This window comes from Cuculus canorus, chromosome 3, assembly GCF_017976375.1.
Source record: "Cuculus canorus isolate bCucCan1 chromosome 3, bCucCan1.pri, whole genome shotgun sequence".
In the NCBI taxonomy this organism is placed as follows: domain Eukaryota; kingdom Metazoa; phylum Chordata; class Aves; order Cuculiformes; family Cuculidae; genus Cuculus; species Cuculus canorus.
This window is the reverse complement of record NC_071403.1, coordinates 110,720,734-110,745,808: the sequence shown is the minus strand read 5'-3', so window position 1 is coordinate 110,745,808 and position 25,075 is coordinate 110,720,734. Positions and strand designations below refer to the sequence as shown.

At 34.3% G+C, this 25,075-nt stretch overlaps 1 protein-coding gene across 6 annotated transcripts in view; it reads right to left on the bottom strand.

Moving 5' to 3' along the window:
• The window catches only part of CEP170 (centrosomal protein 170), a 93,217-nt gene that overhangs the window by 47,870 nt on the left and 20,272 nt on the right, over positions 1-25,075 (bottom strand). For all 6 annotated transcript variants that reach the window (XM_054061990.1, XM_054061987.1, XM_054061989.1 and 3 more), the window contains exons 2-7: positions 20,822-20,967; positions 15,914-16,003; positions 10,120-10,198; positions 9,417-9,475; positions 9,142-9,304; positions 6,927-7,061 (exon numbers count right to left, since the gene is read on the bottom strand). In XM_054061990.1, the coding sequence (XP_053917965.1) occupies positions 6,927-7,061; positions 9,142-9,304; positions 9,417-9,475; positions 10,120-10,198; positions 15,914-16,003; positions 20,822-20,926 (631 nt within the window). In that variant the 5' untranslated portion in view covers positions 20,927-20,967. The remainder of the gene's footprint in view (positions 1-6,926; positions 7,062-9,141; positions 9,305-9,416; positions 9,476-10,119; positions 10,199-15,913; positions 16,004-20,821; positions 20,968-25,075) is intronic.

Genomic DNA, 25,075 nt, shown 5'->3' with positions numbered 1-25,075 from the left:
CCAGTAAAAGAATTCTGAATAGCTCCTATGTGATTTATCATAAACCATATTAAGATGCTCAAGAAATCATTTCAGGTTGCAAAGCAAAAGAATATGAATGCAATTAATGGATTTTAGCTGCTAAAAATAGCCACACATTATCAGCTGAAGCAATTAACATTTGTGTATGAAACACAATTACTATGCAATAATGTAGCAACAGAAACATTTGAATCAGGAGTTTAAGGGGCAAAGGATGCAGGAAGGCATTATGTGCCTATGCTGTTTTTCACAAGCACATGCTTCTGTGAAGATTTAGGAGAAGGTTAAAAACTGAAAAATAAAAAGGATGGCGATTTGATATAGAGAAACAAAACTAATTAAAGGACAGCATAATAGCTGGAAAAGTTAAAAAGAAGAACAATGTATGGAGTGGTAACAAGAACAGTACACATTCATTATTGCCATGCTTGGATACCAACAGGATAAAATAACTCTAACACAGTTGTGTTAGCTGCACAAGTTGTGTTACCTTTTATCTACAAGTAGCTGTTGCAAATATAAAAATTGCTCTGAATTCAGTAATTTTTTATATTGTGCTGTTGCATTCCAAGAATACCCTGGCTAACAGACTGTCACCTACCTTATCTCTGCGGGGTAGTTTTCAGGCACTGCAACAGCAACTCACCACTCCCCTCACGTGGAAAGGAATGCCTCTCTAGTCCCCTTCTCGAAAACACTTAATGCCAGCAGCCAAATAATATATAAAGACTCTATTTTACTGCTGCAAAGGTCATTAAAAAAGCTTCTATGTTTAGACAGAAACTGTATAGAAATAAACAAAAGTCACACTTTGTAGGTACAAAATTTGAGGTAAACTACCATCACTTTCTGTTTGTTTCATCCAGTTAACAAGCTGGAATGGATCAAGCTCTAACAGGATTAAATCTAGAGCCAAGATCCTTACAGTATGCAACACTGCCACTGAACAGGAGAGTAATCCATCAAGCAGTTAGTTCACATGTACCTTACTTTTTCCCCCTATGGTTCATTCAGAGCTTCAAGTCTACAATATCATGCAATTCCTGTAACCAATGATCAAGCAGGAATACAGTGTTCAATGCTCCTTCAAAAGATAACTGGCTAACATAGTACGCTTCCTACATTTGGGCCAGGCAAAAGCAATCTGCTGGTCACAGTTAACAATATTTTTCAGCAAACAGAAAATAACTGCCTCATCACTATCTTCTAAGTCTGTAGACAAACTGCATCAGATATATGGTAGGCTTAGGATGAGAGGATCTATAACTTTGGCTTGTCAGCATTGAGGGATAGCTTCACAAAAAAAAAAATTCCCTGTGAAACTTGCCTGCACCAAATTTAACATCTGAAATCAGCTGTTTATACTATATCAATTGGCACAGTATTTGATTCTAATATTTTTTTATCAAACAGTTGCTATAATATGGTTTGAATCTAAATTATGACAGTTAGTTTAATCAAAAGAAGTGAGAAACTGAACTACAAGTAAATTGTAAATTTTTCTGATGTAGAAAAATTCTTAGAAATATTATAATAAAAAAATCTCTGGATTACAAGTTAATTTTAATTACTTAAAATTCCTACTTTCAGCCTAAGGTACTTGTGTTTTTAGAAGAGTTAAATACATCAGATTTGATTAGAATAAGGAATTGAAAACAATGAGGAAAAAAAACTTAATATATGTCCTGATGTGAACCACCTTTCAGAATTTGTCATCCAAATTCTAAATGTAAGTCCTCACAGCTTTCTAAATATTACAAGGAATGCTCTATAAAATAACCTTACCTTTGAACTTCTATTATAAAAAGTCATCTGCCAAAATGAAGAAATTATATATCAGACTAAATATAGATATCTTTAAGAGAAAACCCTCAAGCAAACACTAAAAATACTAGTCATGAGCTCTTGATGTTTTGGTTTTTTTTTAAAAAAAGCAAGTATAGTATCTATACAGCAAACAAATCAATCGTGTAGAACTGAAAGTGTGTTTTGGGAATGGATGGGTTGTGAACTGCAATCTCTTCAGGGACTGAAGAGACTTCTGAACTGACAAAATAGAAAGGCAAGGGACAGGAAAAGTGTCCGTAAAGAAGGAGCTCTCACTCAAGAAGACAACTGTGCAACAGTTTCTTCAAGGCAAGCAAGGAAGCAGTAACTGTAGCGGCTACACAGGTGTAGGGAGACTATTAATGAGTCTAGGAGAGGCTAACAGGGAAACTATGTAGTATTTGGGAAACCATAGGCTTAACCAAATGGAGACTCAGAGGTTCTTTACTAGAATCATGTCAGAGATGATCAGAAAAGCAACATTCACTGTGACATCAGCAGGACTGAGACAGAAAGACTTTTATTGTTGTTTTGGTTTTTTTTTTTAAAATTTTACTTCCTAAATACTCATACAAACAGTCAGAATCCTAAAATTTTACTTGCCAACTCAGACAAGAAATATAATAGGTTTTCTGTGCTATTTAGCACAGTCCTATGTGCAAGAAATTGCCTGCATATATAAACAGATTATCATCTGCAAAGACAGGACGAAACCTCAGAAAATATTTTGCAGTCTTCAGATTTTTTTAGAAATGTTCTTCCCCTCCCCAACTTCAAAATGCAATTCTAAGAAAAAAACCTGTAAAAGAACATTATCTGGAATTTACAAAGCATTTCTCAAAAAAATGTCTGTAAGCCTGGAGCAAAATATTTATTTCCTAAAGGTATAAGAAGCAGCCAAAATATCATATTTATACAATACCACAAAGTATTTTTTATACGATAGCTTTATATTTGGTAGTATATAATTAATTTAATGAAGAGAAGCTGAACATAGCACTTTTAAAGGCTTAATATCACTTCTCTCCATATTACCACTTTATATTTCTGACTTAAATTTTAGGATTTTTTTTGCTTTAAGGCTGAAGAACATTTTTCAGTTGTTAAAGATAAGATTGAAAAAAGTACAGATAATGAGTCACTTAGCATTAAATAAGATCCTTTTCTTTTAATGTTGTCATAACCTGTCTTACAAAATAATATCAAAATTGCCTTCCCTAAATAAAAACATAAAATAGTATTCTGTAGAAATCCCCATCTCACATAACAGATCATTTAACTGTGTGCTTTAAAGAAGCTAAGGTGAAAAAAAGTGTGAAACTGATCTGAAATACATTACTGTGATGGCTCTAAAAATTTCTGTTAGCTCCCCATGACACACCATGCACATCTGCTGCTATAGCTTTGCAAAGCAAGTCTTACATATGCAGCACCTGCACGTACTCCAGCCAATTACACTGGTATTTCTAAAACAATTCTCAGCCCACTTTACATTAAAATGACACTGTTTCTTATACGTAAGGAACATTCAATCTGACATATTGTTATGCAATGCTGGAATTAAAAAAACCCTTCATGCAAAATGGAACATATTATTTCAGATTCTTAAAACCTGTTTAAAAATTTAACTTCTATCTTTTCTTAGACTTCTGGCAAAGGCATTTAAAAATCTACACCTACTACTGGGATCAGCAGAGAATACAGTTTTTGTTTTTCCAGAAAGTGGAGGAGTAACACATGGCAATAGTAATAACTATATTCCCAGCAAACTTGGCAATAACATGCCAGTTTAACAGCTGCAGTCACACTATAGGTATACACACAACATTTTAATACGGACTAGTAGATTTGAAGATCATTAAAACAGAGCAACATGCATGTTTGAAAAAAGGCGAAAAGATTTTTCTTTTTAAAAGTTTTCCAGGCTGTTCTGCTCTGTTTGCAAATAATATCCATTAGTGAGTTGCCATTGTGATACAAATACAGTAACTCTGAAATAATCTTATTAACTTGAGACTGTAAAGACTAATTGTCTATAGTTGGCTTAGCAGAAACAAATCTTCCATTTCAATCTCTTCATTAAACCTCACCCCATCTAACTCATGCCTTCTTTTCTATTCAGCGAATAATCATGCACCAAATCATTAAAGCATGAAGCAGATTCTTCATAGGATTAATTTGTTAATAATGATATCAGGTTTTATCAATTTGAGTTACTGAAAAGTTTATGAATTGATGTACATGAATTCACCTGTAATGTACTTACTTTTAGGCAGTTTATATTAAAGAAACAGGTTCCAAACTTTTTTTAAATACTTAATACAACTTAGCCCATGAAAGAACAAATAACTGTATCAGTCTTGAACTTCCTTTTCTTTGTTTCTATTTAAAAAATATCGAAACAGTCTGGTAAAGTTTCAATTTCCATTCATTAAAGTTTTTCTTTATATTGATTTCCAATCATTATATTAATCTACGTTGCAGAACCTAATGCATGAAGAAAATACACACTAACATTTTGAAAATCAACTTAATGTTTTCATAGAATACAACTGTAGGCCAAAGTGGCCCCAAAAGCTTGTGTCCTTATTTTATAATTGTACAAAAACATTCAGGATACTATTTTGCACACTGCTACACAGACATAGTTAGTGTTCTGAGACTGAGGAAATAGGTCTATAGAGGTAAATGTCAATTCTTATCTAGTCTGTCTTCACAAGCTCTCTGCCAACACTATTAAAACACAGCTACAACAGTCAAAAAACAGACTAGTAAAACATACGACTAATGTCTACTCGGATATTAAGTGATCAAGATAAATAAATCACATATCTATACAAGAATTTGTATAGACAGTCTATAGTTCCACATCCTTCCAAATTAAACTGTTTTGCAAAAACATCAGGTTTTGCTTTTCTTACCCAGCAGTGTCTTTCTATAACACTTCACATAAGCTTTTATTTAGCATGTATCAAATCAAACTTTTTGCAAATTCATTACTCTTTCAAGTTTTTCAGAAACAGAAAATGTCCCTATTTACTCTATTACTTAGAGTAATTCTATTCATGATTAAACAACAGCAACATAAACAAAAGGGATTTCTAGCATATGCTGTATGCTAGAAAAAAAGGAAATGTATTTGCCAAGAAGATTCTGGGCAAATTATATTTTTATTTATGGTGTGTGTATATGGAAAACAAGCACACAAAATCAGTGAAACACTGTAGAAAATATTATTCCATTTTCTCTAGTTATCATTCATCTTATGATGACTTCACTACAGCAAAACACGTCAAAAATATCCCCATTAACAAAGTCCTGTCTAGAACAAACTTACTTTCATCTACTACTGAAATAAACTGCAGCTCCTTGATTAGTTTGAGAGGAATCTGGAATCTTATTTTAGTTTGAACTCAGGACCTAAACCAGGTGTACTGATCACTTGCTGAAAAAAACTCTTGATAAAATAAACATAAGATTATGTAAATCATTTGATGCAACATTGCTTCTGAAAAAGTAATTTAAAATTATGAAAAATAATAAGAACAGGCATGCTACCAAACAGAAGCTGGAATCTTGTGTCATACCTTCTAATGACATAACATTGAACCCACAGACTTCAGGATATTACTTTTAATAATCCCATATTTAATGAGGGCAAATAACACACTTTTTTTTTTTTAACTAAAACTAAGTGGATAGATGCACGTGGGTGTAAAACACTTGATGAATTCATATTTTTCTTATATTAGTTTACTCCAGACTTTGGTGTCTAAGCAACAATAAAAGAGAGACTTTATTATCCCTGCTTTGGCATATATAGCATGATAGAGTCACAGGTTTCATGGCGAACAGTTAATGCTCACTGCAATCTGGAAAGCAAGGTGAAACATGCAGCCAGCAAGTCTATCAATGGCAGGACTCAAAGGCAAAGATTTAATTTCTTTTCTTTGCAACTGGTAACATATGTGCTTTTCTTTTTCGTTGAGAAAATGGTGTGGTACAATACCTAACAATCACTGTTTCTCATTATTATTACCATTAAGATTTGTACTTCACCAGGTTACCTTCTACTTGTCCAAATCTTAAAGGACTTATCTTTGAGTCATAACAACTCTGGACTAATATTGAAAAAGCTCATTAAAAGCTATGACAAAAAGTTAACTCCAAAGTCGTTGACTTCATTACACTGAAGTGTTAGTTTAGTTTGATTTTACATATCTCGATAGTTTACTCCAATTCCTGCAAAACAAAATTGACGACAACCAAAGCAACTACTATTACAGGAAGTGAGATACTGCCACCTCAGTTAAAGTACTCTAAAAGCAGCCTTGAAACTGCTAGGCCTTAAACGTGTGTCTAAACAGCTAAGCAAACAGGGTTTAATTTTATCCTCACTTGAGTAAGTTTTAAGGTTATTCTTTTTTCTGAATAGCAGTCACTTTATTTATATGCCTGGTGATAGCTTTAGAAGCCTAATTATGGACCTTGAGATTCAAGTTTTGGCAAGACATATCTTATATAGACAGGCTAGCTAAAAAATATCTGTGTTATGAAGAAATAAACATTAACAGTTTAAACTACATAAAACTTTGCATTTCATGTTTCTTGCAGTAATTATTATTAATGCAGCATTACTGAATTACAGGCAAGACTGTTAGCACAGATCACCTTACATATTAATTGGAATACAAAAATAATATTGCACCATTTATTTTCAGAAATTATTTCAATAAATATCTCTAATCTTAAGCATATAAAGTGACAGATATGGATTAAATTGATAAATGATACACACTGATTCAGGTAATGTTCTTTTCTGCATTTACTGATAGTAAATTCTATTATATGCTAGAAAACCAACACATTATACATGAAATCCATCTCTGAAATGCATAGTTTCTCATAGATTAAATTTCTTAAAATAACTTCATTTTAATAGGATAGGCCTTCATCTACGCAAACTGCCTATGAAACCTCTAAACATTAATATGTGTTTAGTTCCCTAGTTAAGAGGGAACTTAAATGCACTCTACTGAAGAGTAAAACAACTAACAAAAATAAGATGATAGAATTACCTGAAGCCCCTGTCTCATGCATTTTTTCTTCATGCTTGCTATCTGGCTTACAACCACTTTTTTCATCAGCTTCATCATCACCCCACCAGGCTGGTTGCCCGTACAACGGTGTCCCACGAGGCATGGCAGAAAGATCTATAAAATCAGGCCAAAGCAGAAGAGATTACTTTTCTGTTTAGTTGTGATATTTAGGTTAAAAAAAACATTGAGAGAGAGTCATTTGCTTGGATTGTTTCTCCTGGAAGCTGAAGTGAATTGGTTGGATGCAGTTGTGTAAATACAAAACAAACTTGGAGGCTGGATAACTGATCTGGGTTCTAAATATAAAGGCTTACTAACAACCTCATCAGAACTTCTGGCACAAATGTTTACGCAAAAGCAGCTGACTTCTCTTATTGTTACCCTCAGGTATCTGCAAACAAACTGAAAGCACAAAATAACGAACTCATCAGCATAGCAGTACATTCCTAAAAGCTGTCCCTTGCTATTTCTCTGACAAAATTCTCACTTTCATCCACACTGACCTTTCAAAGAAATTTGAACTCACTGCCTGAAAAAGTGACTAGTTGCCAGGGTTCCAAATGGCTGACAGCAACTATGGAGTGCCGGAGTTATCTTATGTAAAACATTACTGAACACAATAATTTTCGATCGTTTTTTTTAAAGGCAACACCTAAATAACAGTACAATTAAAAATGCTATTTCTCATATAGGATGTACACACATGATTAAGCATATTTAAATGTAAAGATTAAATATAAAAACTCCACTGACATAATTAAGATTGCTACCTTGATGATAAATTGACTGGATTAGTTTTGACCTCTTCTCTTGGAAGAATACTTAATCCTACTTAGATTTACCTATTCCAGTATGATATAGATGTTCTGAAGATATTTTAAATGTTCTTTATATAAAATAACATTATTTGTTCAAATCTAGCTTAGTTGCCTTTCTTTTACTTTGCCTATAATGAATTTCAACATTTTTATTCTGTTTTATTCACTGCCATTCCAGTGATGATATATAATTCCATAGCCATGTCAGAAGTTTCAGTATGATTTCAAGTTACTAAGTAACTTTAATTTTTTAAACAACGTTACGCTTTAGTCAATACTGAATTGTTTTCATAAACTTGATGGCTGATGTTTGTGCACTGAATTAGCAATAGTAAACAGCTATGCATATATATACAGCTACAGCAAGAGAATCAGTCCCCAAACAGCTTCTCTGAGTTACAATCAAATGTAAATCCCTATTATTGACTTTGACTGTCATTTTTGGAAAACTGAAAGGAAAAATGGAAGACGAGGATAAAACCCCCCACTGTGCTACTTTATGAAAATCTAAGAGGACTCAAATGCTGAAAAGCCACAGTGAATAGCAACACTGAAGTAATGGAAAGGCTTTATATACCCTTAATAGGATGCTGAATCAGCCAACAAAACAAATAGGTTTATTAGGTATACCACAGCACCCTGCATGCAGGGAAGAGAACTCTTTGAAGTGTGTCTTCCAGAAGAATGGATTAAACCTAAACAAAACTGTACAGCCTTGACCTAAGGAGCCAGACATAGTCAGCTCCATATTAAGGAAGCACCAAAACCTGATTCCTTTTTGGGTCTTGTGTTTAACTCCTGTAATAACAGGCAACACAGTAAACTACTACAAGATGAACAATAAACTTCAGCAAGCCTCACACTGAAGTTAAGACAGCCACAGCAGAGTCAGCATGTCACATTAAATAAATATGAAAGATGATGTAGAAAAAAGACCAAAACTACAAGTTTTTAAACCATAACAGTACACTTGGGTGGTTGTTCTAGCAATAAATGCTAATAGGTATATAAAAAAAAAAATCTTGACAATGGTGGTGGTAAAAAGTACAAACTATTCCTGAACAAATATTTTCAGTTAAACTGCAAAAAATATTATTTTACTGCCAAAAATGCTGAAAGTTTGTGATTTTGGGAGAGAGAAATGAAAAAATCTGATAAATGCTGATTAAATGTCCCTTTACGAGTTTTCTTAACAGGGATGCTGGAGTAAGAAAAGCAGAAAAAAATCAGTTCTGAAAGTTATTTACACTTAAAATACAATTAAAATTTCACGCATGCGGATTTTCTACTATCTACAGACTTCTATGAGCATCCCACCAAAGCTAATGAATATTCTTTCCAAGTTTGTGTGTTTCTGCAGCACAAATGAACCTTACCCATTGATTTCTCTTCAGATTTCAGTGCTTCTGTAGTTTTGTGGTGCACTTCAGCTGCAGGGTCTGTTACTTTGGACTCTGAGCTTTTGGAGCTGGTTTGCTTCGATCCTTCTGCCTCTGAAGATTTTTGAGATAACTGGAGTTGGCTTGTGAATTTTTCATGCTACATGACATTAAATAGAGAAAAAAAACACCCTCAAAGAGTGGAAAAAAGCCCTATGTTACCAATATCTACACAATGACTGAAGAACAATCTAGGAACTGCATGTTGTTACCTTAAGTGCTTCTTCAGGGACTCTCATCTCTCCCCGAACGACAGTAAAAAGATTAGTATGTAGGAAATGCTAAGGAAACTATTAAAAAGATTTCTCAGTTCACAAGAGGATTTTACTGTTCAGCAGACTATTCTGCTGTTGGAATGGTGACACTTCTACAAATATGTCACTTCTACAAATATGTCACTTCTACAATTAGCATGTACAACAGTGCTCATCAAAGCTAATGCATAATACAATTCCTTACTATTTGTAAATAGAACATTAAGTAGATATCTCAATGTTGTAATAATACAAGTTCAAGTTCTCTTTCTTTCTATTCGGTAGTTTGCTGAGTAAATACCTGTAATCTTATCTACTTGTATATAATCTCATATGATACAAATATTTGTTAATTTGCCTCAAAGAAAAGTAATATTTCTTAGAAATACAGAATTTACACATTAGGTTTTAAATAGTAATTGGAAGTTGATGTTTCTTGCACTGAGAACCAATGAGTTATACTTTTCCAATAGTTCTGATCAAGGTACAATACGCTAAAAGCCCATCATTTTCTCTAATATAGGCATTTTTGTAGTAATGAGAGAAGTAAGTATTTCAAAGTTGGTTCTTAAAAATAGTATGAGAACCCTTTATTTAACACAACCATACTTTTAACAAGAAAAGTGCGTCCCAACACTTTGCATTTTTATGACAAGGATATCATATCCAAATCTCAATTTATCTTCTAACTTCAGAGTGATGTATGTCTGTTCTGGAATCCTCACATCATTCACAAATGTCTACACAAATAAAAAAGGATAGAAAGAGATACTGTTAAAATCCAAAATTATAAAATGACAAATCACTTGAATAATTTTATCAGTAAGTTTTCCAGCAGCGTAAAATTTCTACTAGTGATTCACTGGGGAATTAAACTACATGCTCAAATTGCCACCTGCTTCACAAAATATTTCAAAAGAAATGTTAAACATCCCTCACTAACCAGGTGGCTGACATCACACTGGCCTTGAAAAGTTTCTTACAAGTTTAATCTTCTTAGCGTTTTTTACTGAATTGTAGATTAATTTTCCCTCACATTAGTGCCTCCACTCATTATTTTTCTTGTAGTTTGCCTTTTCAATCCCAATTAGATGTCAGAATTGATTTATCGTCACATTTGTACAGCATTTAACATTGGATATGAGAGTTCTGAGGTAGTTTAGCATTTCTAAACTCTGTCAAAGGACTTAAAGGAAAAATGGACCAAGCTAGTGCAACCCAGTAAGTGCAAATAGTAGTGATAAAGAAGGCAGTATATTGCTACTCCTGAAAGAAGAGGCATAACAACATATGCAAGCAGAAACAATATTATTATACCAGCTAGCAGCAAAGCAGAGCAAATTCCATAGGCTTGACAATATCTTTTGAAAATTCAGTTACTGTACAATAAGTAATCCTCTCCTCCTTGAAATCATAATTGAAATGTAGTTGGAGAAAAGAAACCACCTTTCAGTGATTATAAGAAGCATTTATGTATCTAAAAGTTTTTCCAATTTCACCAGCCACATCACTTGGCTGTTAAGAGGCAGTACAGATTACAAATCACTCCAATTTCAAGGCCCGGAATAAACCTAACAGCAAAAAAATAACATGGAGTTTGCAAAAATGTGCTGGTATAAATGTCAAGAGAACACCTGAGATGCATACAATGACTAATTATAGAGGCAGTAAGGAGGAAGAATAATAGAAGTTTAAGTCAAAGTGGATCTCAGAGATGTAATTTAGAAAAACTAAAAAACAATTTCATCTCTGTGGGGAAAAAAAATAAATGAACACGAATAGAGGTTGAAGTTGGATTATTCAAGCCCTAAAAAAAAATTCTAGAAAGTCACCTACATAGAATTCTAAACCAAACACAAGCCTTTGTAAGAACCATCGAGGTGGAAAAAGTTTACTCCCTCACTGGAACTGACGTGCATCACTAAAGACTGATTTACAGTCTTATGAAGGTAGCCTGTCAGCGTCAAGCAAGCTGCCCAGGTTACTAACATCAGCCAAACTTGAAGTTGCATGCGGTGACCTCAGATACCAGAAACCAAGGATGATAAAACACTAAGACATGAGTTGGTGTCAGGAGCTGATAGTGTTGTTGTCACAATTTGCCCTTTTGCCATTGGACCTTATGCTTAAACATGAAGGTAGAGACTTGTCCCAGAACCTGTCCCTCCCAATGACAGCTCTCAAATTGACCCTTCTGGTCATCCCGAGTCATCCCTGCAGCTCTTAGAACTCTCCAGTCTAGGCTGAATCTCTCTGTGAAAGCAACTGTTTCTTAAACTGAATTTGTTACCTTCAGAGTAAACTCTACATAGTGTCATTATCTTCCAAATTCACTCAGCAATAGAGAAATATGGAAGGTTGAAGACGTGTTTTGTCTAGCAGAATAGACTAAGCTCTCAATTACAGAAAGCTAGATATTTGTCTACAAAGAAAAAAAAACAGTAAATGTAACTCTGCATAATATTTAAGACTCTTTCAGAGTTCTAGACCCTTGAAAAATGTTTTTTACAGTGCGAGTTGACAATTTTCTGTACAACATCTTGCCTTAAACTATTCCTCAAGGTTGAATTCAAATTTGCATCAAGAAGCTACAAGTTTCTCTCCAAGTTCCTCTCCCCTACACTTTTCCTGGCTTTCTTGAAACCTTCCTTCCCCTTTTACCTGAAAAGAATGCAACATCTGGGCTTAAAAGAACGTAGCATGTAGCATGTTCTCTGCAAGAAACACGAATAATCAGCTACATGTGAAAAGTCCCTTATTCCTCGGTTTTATATCCTTCATCTTCTTTTAAAATACAAAATAAAGATTTAATTTAGGGCAAATTCAAGGCAAATAAAATATTTATGGATTAGCTTGTATGAGACTTGCCTTATTTTATGAATTATTTGTCAGTTGTATACTTTCCCATACCGTAGAAAATTTACAGCTCCTTGCTCATTTTCACTTTTTGTAACAGCTACATGTTAATAATACAGATAGAAGATTAAATATCCAGGGTATCTTTCTGAAACACATTTACTGTTATTTTGTGTCAGTTTCGGGAACTCAGATATCCCAACCCCACAGGATCATCCTACTTATAATTTATGAATTCTACAAAAAAGCGTACACATTTCTAAGGAACTCAGCTGCTGAAATATGCCATTTTTAAGCACTTTGAAGTTAGGGGTACACACATACACACACAAAATAAACTTGAATAATTAAGTAAGAACCTGTAAATATCCTTCCCCAAAATAGTAAACGGTCCTTCTGGTTTATTTTCTTTTTCTAAATGAAAATAATGTTTATTTCATTATTTAAAAAAATGCTTACCTACTTCATAGAAAGTATCTTCCATGAGAAATATGAATTAAAAGTGAAATTATTTATTAGTTTATAAACATGAAATTGTGAGTAGTGTTAAATGCACATTTGTTGCATTTTAAAACTGTGAGAGTCCAGAGCAAAAACCCATGTGAAGGATATCCTCAAGGCAGTCTGAGTTTTAGTGAATATAAAATTTAGGCTGCCTTATGGACGTATATGTGTGTGTGTGTGTGTATATATATATATATATATATAAAAATGTGTATGTGTGTGTATATATATATATAAAAATATATGTATATAAGCATTTTTCTTCCCTGGTCCGAGTTCTGAAATTCATGTGTATGCACTATACTCAAAGCAGAGAACTCTGAAGGCAGTTTGTGCAGTCTATAGACGTCCTCATGACTGAACTGATGGCATACGATGACCAAGCCTTAGCTGCTTTGCCAATGGAGTTTTAAAATCCCACAACGGGGTTTGGGATGCAAGACAAAGATTGAAAAGGCCAGTTTCTGTGTAAGTAAGAATTCTTTTCCCCCTTTAATCACTCTATACGCATTTTCACATATTTACATGATTTCCAGAGCTTTATTCTTCATATAATGAGTCAAATCTTTTGAAGCCTTCACAAAGTTTGCCAAGCGTTTCACAATCCAGTCCTAAAACATCAGTGCTAAAGCACTCACTATCCTGAGAAGAACGTTATTCAACACGGCAATAGATGCTGGATAATTTTTTTGGTATGTTTTGGAGGCCATGAGTCAAAGAAGAAAATACAGTTGAATTCTGTTGATGCTGGTAAAATAACAGATTACATCTTAGCAACTGTGCATGTCTTCTTCACAAAAGAGAATTTTCTTAATCTTTTTGTGTGAAATAAAAGTTGAGCAGGAATGTCTAGAAGGAGTCACGATGGATTATTAGAAATAAAACTTTACATTGTGCCAATCTGATTAAAATTTACTCGTGCTTATTTTCAAATGTAGAGGTACAAAGTCCAGGATGAAGACTGCTGTAATCTTTTCACTGAACTGAGCGCCAATCAACCATACAGATAAGAATATTCAGATATTAGGGTATCAGGTGCAATTACAGTTAATCTTGTGAAATTATCTCAGGCTTATAAAACTCAAACCAAAAGCTCTGTGTATTTGTAGTAGCCCTCTCCCCTTAAACTCCGAATTATCTTGAATGGTTAAAGTATATTACACCAGGAATGGAGTAGTCCTGTATACAAAGAAAAGTATCTGTTCCCCAAAGAAATGGGACAACTGGAGAGACTCAAAATAAATATTTGCACTTGCTGAAGCAAGCAAAGTAAGAATGAGTAGAAGCTAATGAAGGACGGGAAGAGGTACTCCACTGTTAAGGAGGTGGTGGTCTCAGTGGAAACAGACTAAAAATTATCACCTAGTTAGTAGTTCATCGCATGGTATTGCATATATATTTTCTGCCACACAATTAAGTATTGTGTTACAAAATTATGTTCTCTCTTTTGATCTGAGACCAGGTAGGCAGAGGTATGCAAGAAAAGCACAGCTGGAAAGAGACCAGTAAGGGAAACGCTGCAAAGACAAAGAGTAAGGACTGAACTCCTAATACTTAATATTCCCTGCCCCAAAACTGCAGGAAGAGCGAGCTCCTTTGATGCCTCTGGGTAAACAGCTATAGAGCAACTGACACCTCAAACCTGAGAATGAATCAGTTCAAGCAAAGCAAATAACTGAAACCTCTTTACCAGAGGCAAAGATAGGAGCTGAATGAAGGCTTTTTAACACCTATTTTTATTAAATTCAAAGGCAATTTCATTGACAAGGCAATGAAAATCAGAAGGTATGCCTACAGGAGTAACTCAGAATTAGGGAATAAAGTGGCTCAGCAAAAAATTACTATGCACTGAATTCATTTTTGATCACTGTCTTAAAACAGCGTACTGACTTTCAAAATACAGAGGTATATTAAATATTCAAGAAGCACAGTTCTTATACAACTGTTCAAAGGACAAAACCCTACATCGGTTTCATATAGAGTTGAGACAATCTTTTGAAGGCTGAGTTAGTTACCTAAAAATACAGAAAAGCTAATAGAAATAGACTAACAGGGGCTTTATTTTGAAATGCACTTCAAGATCAAACACCAAAACCTGCATCAATGTTAACAGGCAGCAACTTAAATTTTCTTCTTCGCAGTCTATTTTGTTTTAAACTTTTTGCAAAGCTATTCACTACCAGAAGCTTTCTAAACATTAATTCAAATAAGCAATAACAGACGAATTCATAATTTTATTCTTTACACATTCATGACACACCCAAATGCTTAAAGTTAAATAACATAAAAACTATAACTAGTGTGTATAAACAGCTCATAAAGAAGTATCTAAAGGGCTAAAAATATATGATAAAGCTACTAAGTTTTTAATAATCTACTGTAATATTCAAAGCATTTATGAAAGGTGAAGCTTACCTAGAAAACTGCATATGCAATTCCTAGAAAACCCGTAAAATGTCAAATGAAACTTAGTTTTGCTTATAACTTTGCATTTTTCCTATATTAGTTTGTAATAACATGACACATATTGTTCATAGACATTTTGACAAAAAGGACACTGAAAAACTAAATGCAAATATAGAATTAAATAGTTTTATATAAAACACGGTTATTACATACTTAATTTTTTTTTCACATATGAAGTATAGTTTAACATTCTTTTCTGGATGAAAAAAGGGAGGAAAAAGGAGTACCATCTAAAACAAAAATCCATTTCTTTACCATGTAATTTTTTTTACAATATAATCAGGATTCTTTCTTCCCCTCTACACTTCTTCAATACAGCAGAGTAACATAATCCCTTTTATTCTTTAGAGTTTTTTCCTATTATCAAGGCCCTCTTATGAATGGAATCTACTGCAGTCTTTTAAATAACATGCAGCGGAACACCCCTCCTCAAAACACATTTTCATTTTGCATTGTTCCTGCGTTTCCAAACACATTTTCCTTTTGCATTGTTCCCTCATTTCCAAACTTACATTAAGAAGACACACATGTACAATCATTAAGTCATATTCTCTTTGTTCAAAAAAAATCCTAAATAAAGAAACATACAAAAGACTATAGGGAACGATCCATCTCTAACGTTGACTTACCCCATTCAAGCTGCCCAAATCCTTCACCAAGTGTTCATCTGTGGTGGCATCATAGTTAAGTACAGCATGTTGTTTGTCCACACTTCGTGACTAAAATATATTAAAACAATGTATAAAATAAAAGAAGACATTTCAAAACCAGGTCGAGATAGTATTAATGAAAGTAGCATGAATATTTTCTTTCTATAAAGCATATTTATTAATATAAAAATCTTAGTCCCACATATGAAATATCTCAGTCTCTAACCATACCCAACTCTAGCCCTTGGTGCCCATAACAGAATCCTAAAATTAACTCAGAACCATTTTTCTTAATGTTTCCCCAAATGTCAGATCTGGTTGTATCTTATGCAGTTCAGTTTTTTCAGTTCACCGTAGTATTACTGATGTTCAATCTAACATCATCAACTTCACCTTTATTTCTCTCTGTCTTCTTAACTAGATGCATCTTTCAAAACATGAATGCGATTCCATGGTGTTGTGTTTCTCTCTGAAACACAGCTTCCTGTCATGCATCAGTAAATCTTCCATTATGTTGCCTGGGATACTTACCATACTATACAAGGATTCAAATTGTTTCTCCTTGATCTCCATTTCCTAAGCAAATTAGCTGTAGCCTCTTCCCTAAATGTCTGAGCACTTCCTGAATTACTATTCCCATCAGTTCTGATCCTCTGTATCAGTCCTTCCTTAAGTACCTCAGCATTTCTTTATTTAATGAATCATTTATTTTCACATCCAAATGTCAATCCATAGATATGGAACAATCCTTGTTACTATTTCCTCCGAGAATACCAGCTCCCTAACAGTCAAATCCCTCTTTCAGCAATTGCCCATGGCAGCATGGTCAGCACCTTGACTTCTACAAGTTCCGAACTGGATGCAGCCCACAGCTCATTTTCCAGTGCTGTGCATGCTTGATATCTATCTGTTTGCTGTTAATTCTGCTAGTGCAGCACCATGACATGATCCCACAGCAGCAAATTTCTTCCAACAGCATTCTCTCCAGTTTCAGGTTTGCACCTTCTGTCCTTGCTACTCAACCCGTTGTTCATGACTCTAGAGAACTACGAACAGTAAATTTCTGCCAACGACTGCTGCACTTATCTCTGCACCTGAATCTGCAGTCTGTCAGTCCTGCAAGTCCCAGGCTATTAGTGAATTAGCCAGTTCAAGGCATCAGAACATGCAATCAAGACACCTAAGGAAATGCTTTCTCTTCTCAGAATCCCACATATATCACCTAATTCCTTCTGCATTTCTCAAGACTTGCTACGTTTATTTTCCATCCTTCTTTTTGATTTGGTTCCTTATTCTTTCTTTCCATGCCATCTTTTGACTACTTCGCTTTCTCCTCAAAGAAGTGAAATCAGTCCTCTTCTGCTTATACTTACTACTTTATTTTTAGACTTTTCATTTGAGCCAATTTGCTTTGAAATCTTGAGGGGTATAGAAGGGGGCCATGATAGAATGGGAGAGGGGAAGATTAAGGAAGAGGTAGACAAATGAACAAGGTCCATGCCAATAAAAGCTGCACTGGTGTACTACATCAGTCAAGTGTTCTTAATAGCACATGAAGATACACCAGCATAATTAATTTTCTACTAATTTAGTAACTTTTCTTCAAGTGAAAGCAAGCTATCTCAATAAAATAAAAATCACTAATGTGGATGTTCTGCTGAGCCTACAATGTCAAGCAGAGACTACACTTTTACACATCCATGTGATACAGTAACACAAGCAAAAGAATTACCCTATCTTCACGTAGGTTACGGGAAAAAATTCCAAACTTATTCAATTATTTTACTCAAACGCATATTATACTACTAATCAATTATTTTTTTATCTTCATGTGCTATGTACTATTAAAAATACGTTAAAATGGAAAGTACACAAAAAGATCCTTAAAGCTTCATGATATTTTCACATCTGAAATGGTAACAATGATTACTCAAGTCTGTGGATTTTAGGGAAACACCGGAAATTCTGCAGAAAAGTTCTCCTCAGGCTCCAATTAGTAGCATACGACTGGATACATTGTTATTCATGGCAGAGGATCTCTACAGGTACAAAGACCATGCAAATCTTTCAAACCCCGTAAGTCCTTCTGATTTGTTATTGCAGCTTTCCACTCAAATTTAAGTGCTATCATAATTACTTTTTTATAAGACTGCAATGCCCTAGATGGCAGCTAAGCACTACACAACTCTTCATTCACTCCTCCCTGCTTCAGTGGGATGGGGCATAGGACAGGGAGAGCAAAAGCAGGAAAACCCATGGGTCAATTTAAAGGTAGTTTAAGCAGCAAAGAAAGAGGAAGAAAGAAGAAATAAAACAAATCAAATGGTGCAAAGGCAATCACTCACCACCTCCCACTGGCAGACCAATGCCCAACCAGTCTTTAAGAAGTGGTCCCCTTCCCTAAAGCCCCCTCACTCAGTTTTTATTGCCAAATATGACATTTTATGGCACTGAATGGCACAGAATATCCCTTTGGTCACTTTGGGTCAGCTGTTCTGGTTGTGTTCCCTCTCAACTTCTTCTGCACCCCCATAGTCACATGTGTGTAGGAGGAGCAGTGTGAGAAAGGCGGCCTTGAAACTGCACATATTGTCCAGCCACAGAAGAAATACTGGTCTGTTATCAACAATATTTTGGTCACAAATCCAAAGCACAGTACCAGTAAGGGCTTCTATAAAGAAGATTAGCTCCAACTCAGACAGAGCCAGTAAGATTTATATATGACTGCAGAAATAATAAGAACCACAGGACAACTTTGCTAAGAGCTGTCTGAACAGAAAGAGGAAAACTCCATCTTCAGTTAAAATAGATTTTATTTTAGACAAAGACTCTTCAATTCAATCCAGACTACTAAAAAAACGTTCAGAATATAGAAAATAAGAGTAGTCTTCTTTGGAAATAATCTTCATAGTATGAACAATGTAGAATCTTTTACACTGGAAATTCTGTCCCCATCAAGATTCCAAAAGTTTCCTAAACATCATGGTAAAAGAAAGGGAAAATGTGGTATTTATCCACAAGCAGGGTAGGCATTGGAAGCAGCTAGCTAAATACAAAGGCTAAATATGCTCAAATGTAGCGCTCACAAAATAACTCACTTAAGCAAATCTGTATTCCCAGACATGAGGTCTAATTCTATCAAGCATGCAACGGAGTTGAAATGATTTTTAATAAGGCTTTTATAACATGTTTTCTGTCAAGAGGTTATGAATACAAGCATTAAATTCTGTTTGCTTTATCATGCATTGTCCACATGCTTTGCAGTAAGACAACAACCAAGTTGTCAAGAGTGGAAAGGAAGGTCCTACACAAAGAGCTATACATACAGAACAAGAACACATTATTAGTTTCTCTTCTGATGGGTTCCTCCCCCTGAAGCAGTATGTGGTGTTACAGTCATGCTGGTATGAAGACCTAACATAACAGCAGCCTAAGAGAATATCCTTGAAAATCACTAGGCTCCTCCATTCTTTTTACTGCCTCTGAAGTCAACACACAGCAAACAACATTCGTAAATTACTGGAACCTATTCATAACATTAATCAAGCTACTTTTGAAGGTAATGATGACTGAAGTGTTGTAACACAAAATAATAAATGCTTGAGTATTCAACTTCACTCTAAAGACTCATCAACCATGCACAGGAGATGGCACAGTGCAGAGAGAAGAAAAAAAAGGCCCCCTTATTTAGAGACAATAACTCATTATGACAAGCTAGTGGTAAAATTAAAGCATTTTTAGTGTATAATCTTATGGGCAGAAAGCAATGGGATTTTTTATTCTCCTTTCTTTGTTTTATTTTGGGCACTTTTTTTTTTCTCTTTGTTGGTTTTATTTGGGTTTTCTAAATATTTCCCACATAAATCACCAAGAAATCATACTACCTGTCTTTGAAGAGAAATGAAAGAGTATTTTCAACCTCTTTCTAACAAGATAAAGTATTTTCATCACTAATAAAACCTTTGGATGCCTTCTGAGATTGAGAGCCAAATGCAGCTTACTAGAGATATTACATTCCGAGTAATACACATAAAAGTAGCTTTCTAGGTACTTCATTTGCAAGTCATATTCTAATTTGGCCATTAATACACAACTCCTGAGAACAAAAAAATCCAAAAGAGAGTATTTTATTGCACGGTAGGCGGGGTTGAGAATGTTAGTTTTGAAGTTCAATCTTCTGAAGAGCTCTACAGTAAATAAAGAATTCAAGAAGAAACTCTAAAAAATATTCCCATTAACAATTCTAAAACATGTATATTACAAAGAAGCAGCTTAGAGGACTACAACTTTTATGGGGCAAAGTGCATGCAATACGGCTGCATAACACCTCTAAGAGTTCTGCATAGTGACCCTCAAAGTTGAGGAAGTTAAGCATCAAGCTATTTTGACCAAGACTTGTATTTTTACAGTTCCATTGAAACCATTACTGAAACTCAGTCATTCAACTTCCTTAGAAACAGAGAAATACTGTTCTCTACTAATTTCATTTGCCTTTGTACAAGATCAGCACATGGGGATAGAGTCACATCAAATCATGTGACTATATTAGATTACAAGTTGCAGGAAAAAAAGCTCTATTCACAAGCATTCAGTGCACTCTACATTATCATACATGGTCTACTTACTTTACTGATCATATTGCAAAATTTATTTCATCTTCTATTCTTGCTTTCCGTATATAATCTATATGAAGAAAATGTGATCCTCTGCACTTAAAAAGTAACTGTATGATTGATGGCAACATATTTAAACTAACTTTTTTCTATGAACACAATAATCAAAACAATTACTCTCCCAACATCTGTGGAATGTTTTCAAAAGGAATATGAAACTGGTGCATTTAGTTCACCATTTGAGCAGATGCACATGGAAGGCTGATGCAATTACCTGTAACATAAGCTCACAGTCATCTCTTCCAACAAAAATCATTTCTCGTGGCAGCCTATGGCGGGTGCCTCCACTGCTCACCAAAAACCAGGATGTTAAGCTCATTTTCTGCTTAGCTGATAAAACCTTGGCAAAGCTACGTCATCCTGCAGTGAAAAAAAAGAGACAGAGAAATTCATTTTAGTTATTTTTAGCTACAGTTTCTGCTCAGCAAACGCTGTGAGCAGAATATAAAAAGCCTCTGAAAACACGGCATTTTCAATAGCATGTACTGAATCCAGCAATCACAGGAAGTGACAGGCTCCAGATTTACATAGTCTGAGGCTCTGCTTCATGTAACTAGGCAAATTTAATTGGAGGCAAGCTTCCTCAAAACAGCATTAACTAACTGTCTGTTCAAAGTCACACACCAAGATGTCAGAAAGCTTTTAAAATTTGACTGCTTATAATCAAGATAATTACTACACTAATGCTTCACTACCACAACCAATAAACATTGTGAACACGGCAAATGTTCACAAAACATAGCAAGTTACTTTCACATTTTTCGGTAAAAAACACCTCATTTGGTCTTAGGCTCAGCTCCTCTGTACCGCATCAAGTGAAAGCTTAATTTAATGTTTTGCTTCTTATTAAACCTTAGATTTTCTCAATAAAGATTATGTCTTGCAGATTTAACAGTATAGATTCAGAACTGTAAACAAGGCAGAGCAAAATGAACAATTTAGAAGTTATCTGTAAATAATAAAACTGAAAGTAGTATTCATACAAGATTTTAATTTTAAAAAAAAAAAAACAATATGACATACAAAGAAGAAAACTCATAGCTATTTAAAATGCCATAAAATACAAAAGAAAAAGAAACTCTTAAACTGGATAAAATCTTTCACAGAAAACCTACTCACTTAACATAGTCTACTTGAAACTGGACAAAAATATGATTAAACACACTCTCCAGAATACTTCAGTGGTTCATACTTAGAAAACTCTTTAAGAAGTACTCCAAACCTTTCTTTAAGAAAACATAAGCCAAAGCAATCAGTCAATTTATTCATTACCACTCTGTATTCACTAAAAGAGAAGCTGAAGAAAATTAAAAGCAACCAGTCTGCATGCCTCTCAGTACCAAATAGCTGGTATTTCTCATCTTTTATTTTTATGTCATTTACTGTAATTATGCATTGAAGGCAAATATACTTACTGTAAGTAGACATAAACTTGTAGTGGACTTGAGAACAACCTGCATAATAGCAAGAATGCAGTGAGGTTCTCAAAATCAAGATTATCATGTAAGCACCAAGTAAGACAGCAATGCCAGCACTGCCCCATCTGGCAAAGTACAATCAAGGAGAGACACTGCAAAGCCTGAAAACTTATAAAGAGAACTCAATTGAGCCAAAACTGTATCTGAAAATGCCAAAATAGATATTTACAAAGCAGTAAGTCAAAACCATACCGTGTCAGGTGCTAAAATGAACCAGCAGCGTTGCCAACACAGTTTTAAAAAAAAAAATGCAATTGAAATAAAAGAAATTAGAAAGATTTAATGTGCTAGATTTACTAAATAAAAAGTAAATATGTATTGCAACAGTGTTCGCTTAGACAGTGACATCTATATAGCATTATCTTACCACAACTTTCTCACAACACATTCTTGAAATAAATTTGTGTCCGCTTAATGTTCTCCAATGCAACAGAAGTCATAGAGCATGTCTACTACACTTTACAATCTACTGCATTTACATCTACAATAATAACTAGCTGAAGTCAAATTTAAAGGCATCTGGTTACCAAATAAATGTTTTAATAATTAAACATTAATTTCTTTCAAAGGTGCTGAATAAATATTTGCAATTTTAATTTAACCTAGTTGAAATCCACAAGATAAACTAGGTCAGTCAAATGACATTTTCACATTCCTTTTAAGAAAGGAGAAGAGGTATCAAATATGGCCAACCTAGGTTCCAGCTTTTAACACATAAATTAAACGTATGTTTGACAGCAAGCATGCTGTTCACTATCAAAGCTCCTCAATCTGTTTATACTTTACTGCCTTTTAGATCTCCCATCTGCTTATCATAACATCATTTACACTATTTGGTCTTCCTGCTCTAATTGGCAATTCATATGAAAACCTCCAAGAGGATATAAACTACTAGAAAAAGCTCCTAGCCAAATACTATGTCTTAGTTTACATAGGTATACTGTCAATACAGGAGAAAAACTATTTTATTTATAAAACAGACAAGTAGGTCAACAAGTAGACCTAGGAAAAAAAAACCCCAAACTCCCCACAAATGATAAAACCTGACAACAAACAGATTAAATAAAGCTATCTGAAATTTTTTAAAAAATGTATTATACAGAGCAATCATTGACACACAATTTGGCAGCACATTTGTAGTTAAAAGCCCATCACCATTTCTATCATACTTAATAATGTTTTTTTCAAGCAGTGCTGTCTCAAGTGCGACGAATGATCAACCTAGATACATATTTTATTTCAAAGTCGTCTTTAGAATAAACCCATGCCTTTGATCAAAGCTACACTGAAATTCTGCATAGCAAAACTGGCTGAAAGCAGGATACAGTAGCAACAGTTAATATCAGAACAAAAAAGTGCATGAAAAACTTCATACGAAACTGCATGCTTTTTATACACGCAGTATATGAACTATTACATTGTACCTCAAAAACTTCACGAAAGCTAACAATATTTTAATACATTGCTGTGTTAAGTACTCTGGCTGTAGCATTCTGAACAATACAAACATGAAAGATTGTTTACTGTCTAGGACACACTAAATTAAATCATTATATGACAGGTGCAAAATCATCAGAAGAAGTGGGTCTTTACACAGTGTAAATTTAGGTCATGATAATTCTTGCAGTGAGAAGTTATGGATGCTAAAAGGTTACATTGGGTTCAAAAAGCAATAAGCATTCATGGAAGAAAAAATTATTACATCTGTTAAACGCAATGACCCTACTTATAGCTCAGGAACTGCACGCGCTGAGCATTTTGAGAAGCTGGGAGCATGCTCTTGTGAAGTTTCACTTACTATAGTCCTTAACAACTTCTCTTCCTTAGCTAGCCTCTGTCTATGCAGAACAGGATACTGCCTGGATGGATCTGTCTTACCCCAGTACAGACTACACTTTTTAGATGTTTACCAGAAATACTATTACTTTTACCATAGAAAATGAATTTTAAATGCTTTATTGAAGCATTTTGTTTCATTAGTCTTTCCTAATGTGGCAGTATTGTGTTGTAATCTTCAAACAAACTAATAAACATTTCATCATTAAAACTTCACCATTCAAAGCAATAATTAACTCTAGATACCTGTAAGTCACTTGCTGAGACATCTATTGCAACTGCAAAGTATCTTCTTGTCTGCAGAAGAAACAGCATTTTATGGTGAAGGCCTATTAATTTCAAAAGGCAGTAACCAGTGTTCAAGAAGGAACACATGGGTAATAAGTCATTTGAAACAGATGATGCAGCAACAGAGAAATTGGCTGCATCATTCCTGTAAACATAATTCAGTCTGAAGAACTGAAGCTCTGCATTATTTAGCCAAATAATGGGTGTAACCGATTTCAAATATGTCTAGAGAGAGACTGCCAAGATTATAGTTTTGATACAGTAATGTTATTGCAAGCAAAAATCCTTAATAATCTCACAGTTGAGTAGTCTACAATCTATATTTTTGTATTTGCCTGTGACTGAAAACAGCCAACTGTTTACTCCAACTAAACTATTAGTAAGTTTCGAGATGCCGATCCTACAGAAAAACAAAAAGCGGTTTAAATGAAACTAGATATGTGTCTGAAATTCCAACTTTTAAGCACTGCAGGCCTCAATATTAAGACAAAATAGTATAATATTAACGGTACACAGCTATCTTATTACTACACAACAAATTTTATTTAAGGTTATTTTAATATAACATTTTAAAATAACCTTAACCCTGCATTAAGGTGAGACAGTATTGACAAAACTGGGAGCCCTAAGTTGACCACTATTTCCCCTTATAAGTTACTATTTCCTGCTGCTAAAATTTTTTGCTAAAATTAAGTTTAACTTCCCCTACAATTGCCTAGTATACTTACAGAATCTTAGGAAAAAATGATGCAAAGTTTCCAAAGCAAGGTTAGAGCAAAATATTCTGTTACTACCTTTAAAAAAAATTATACATAGTACCTCATATGCAAATTGATAACTGAAATGTGACAGGAGGCCTTAGTATC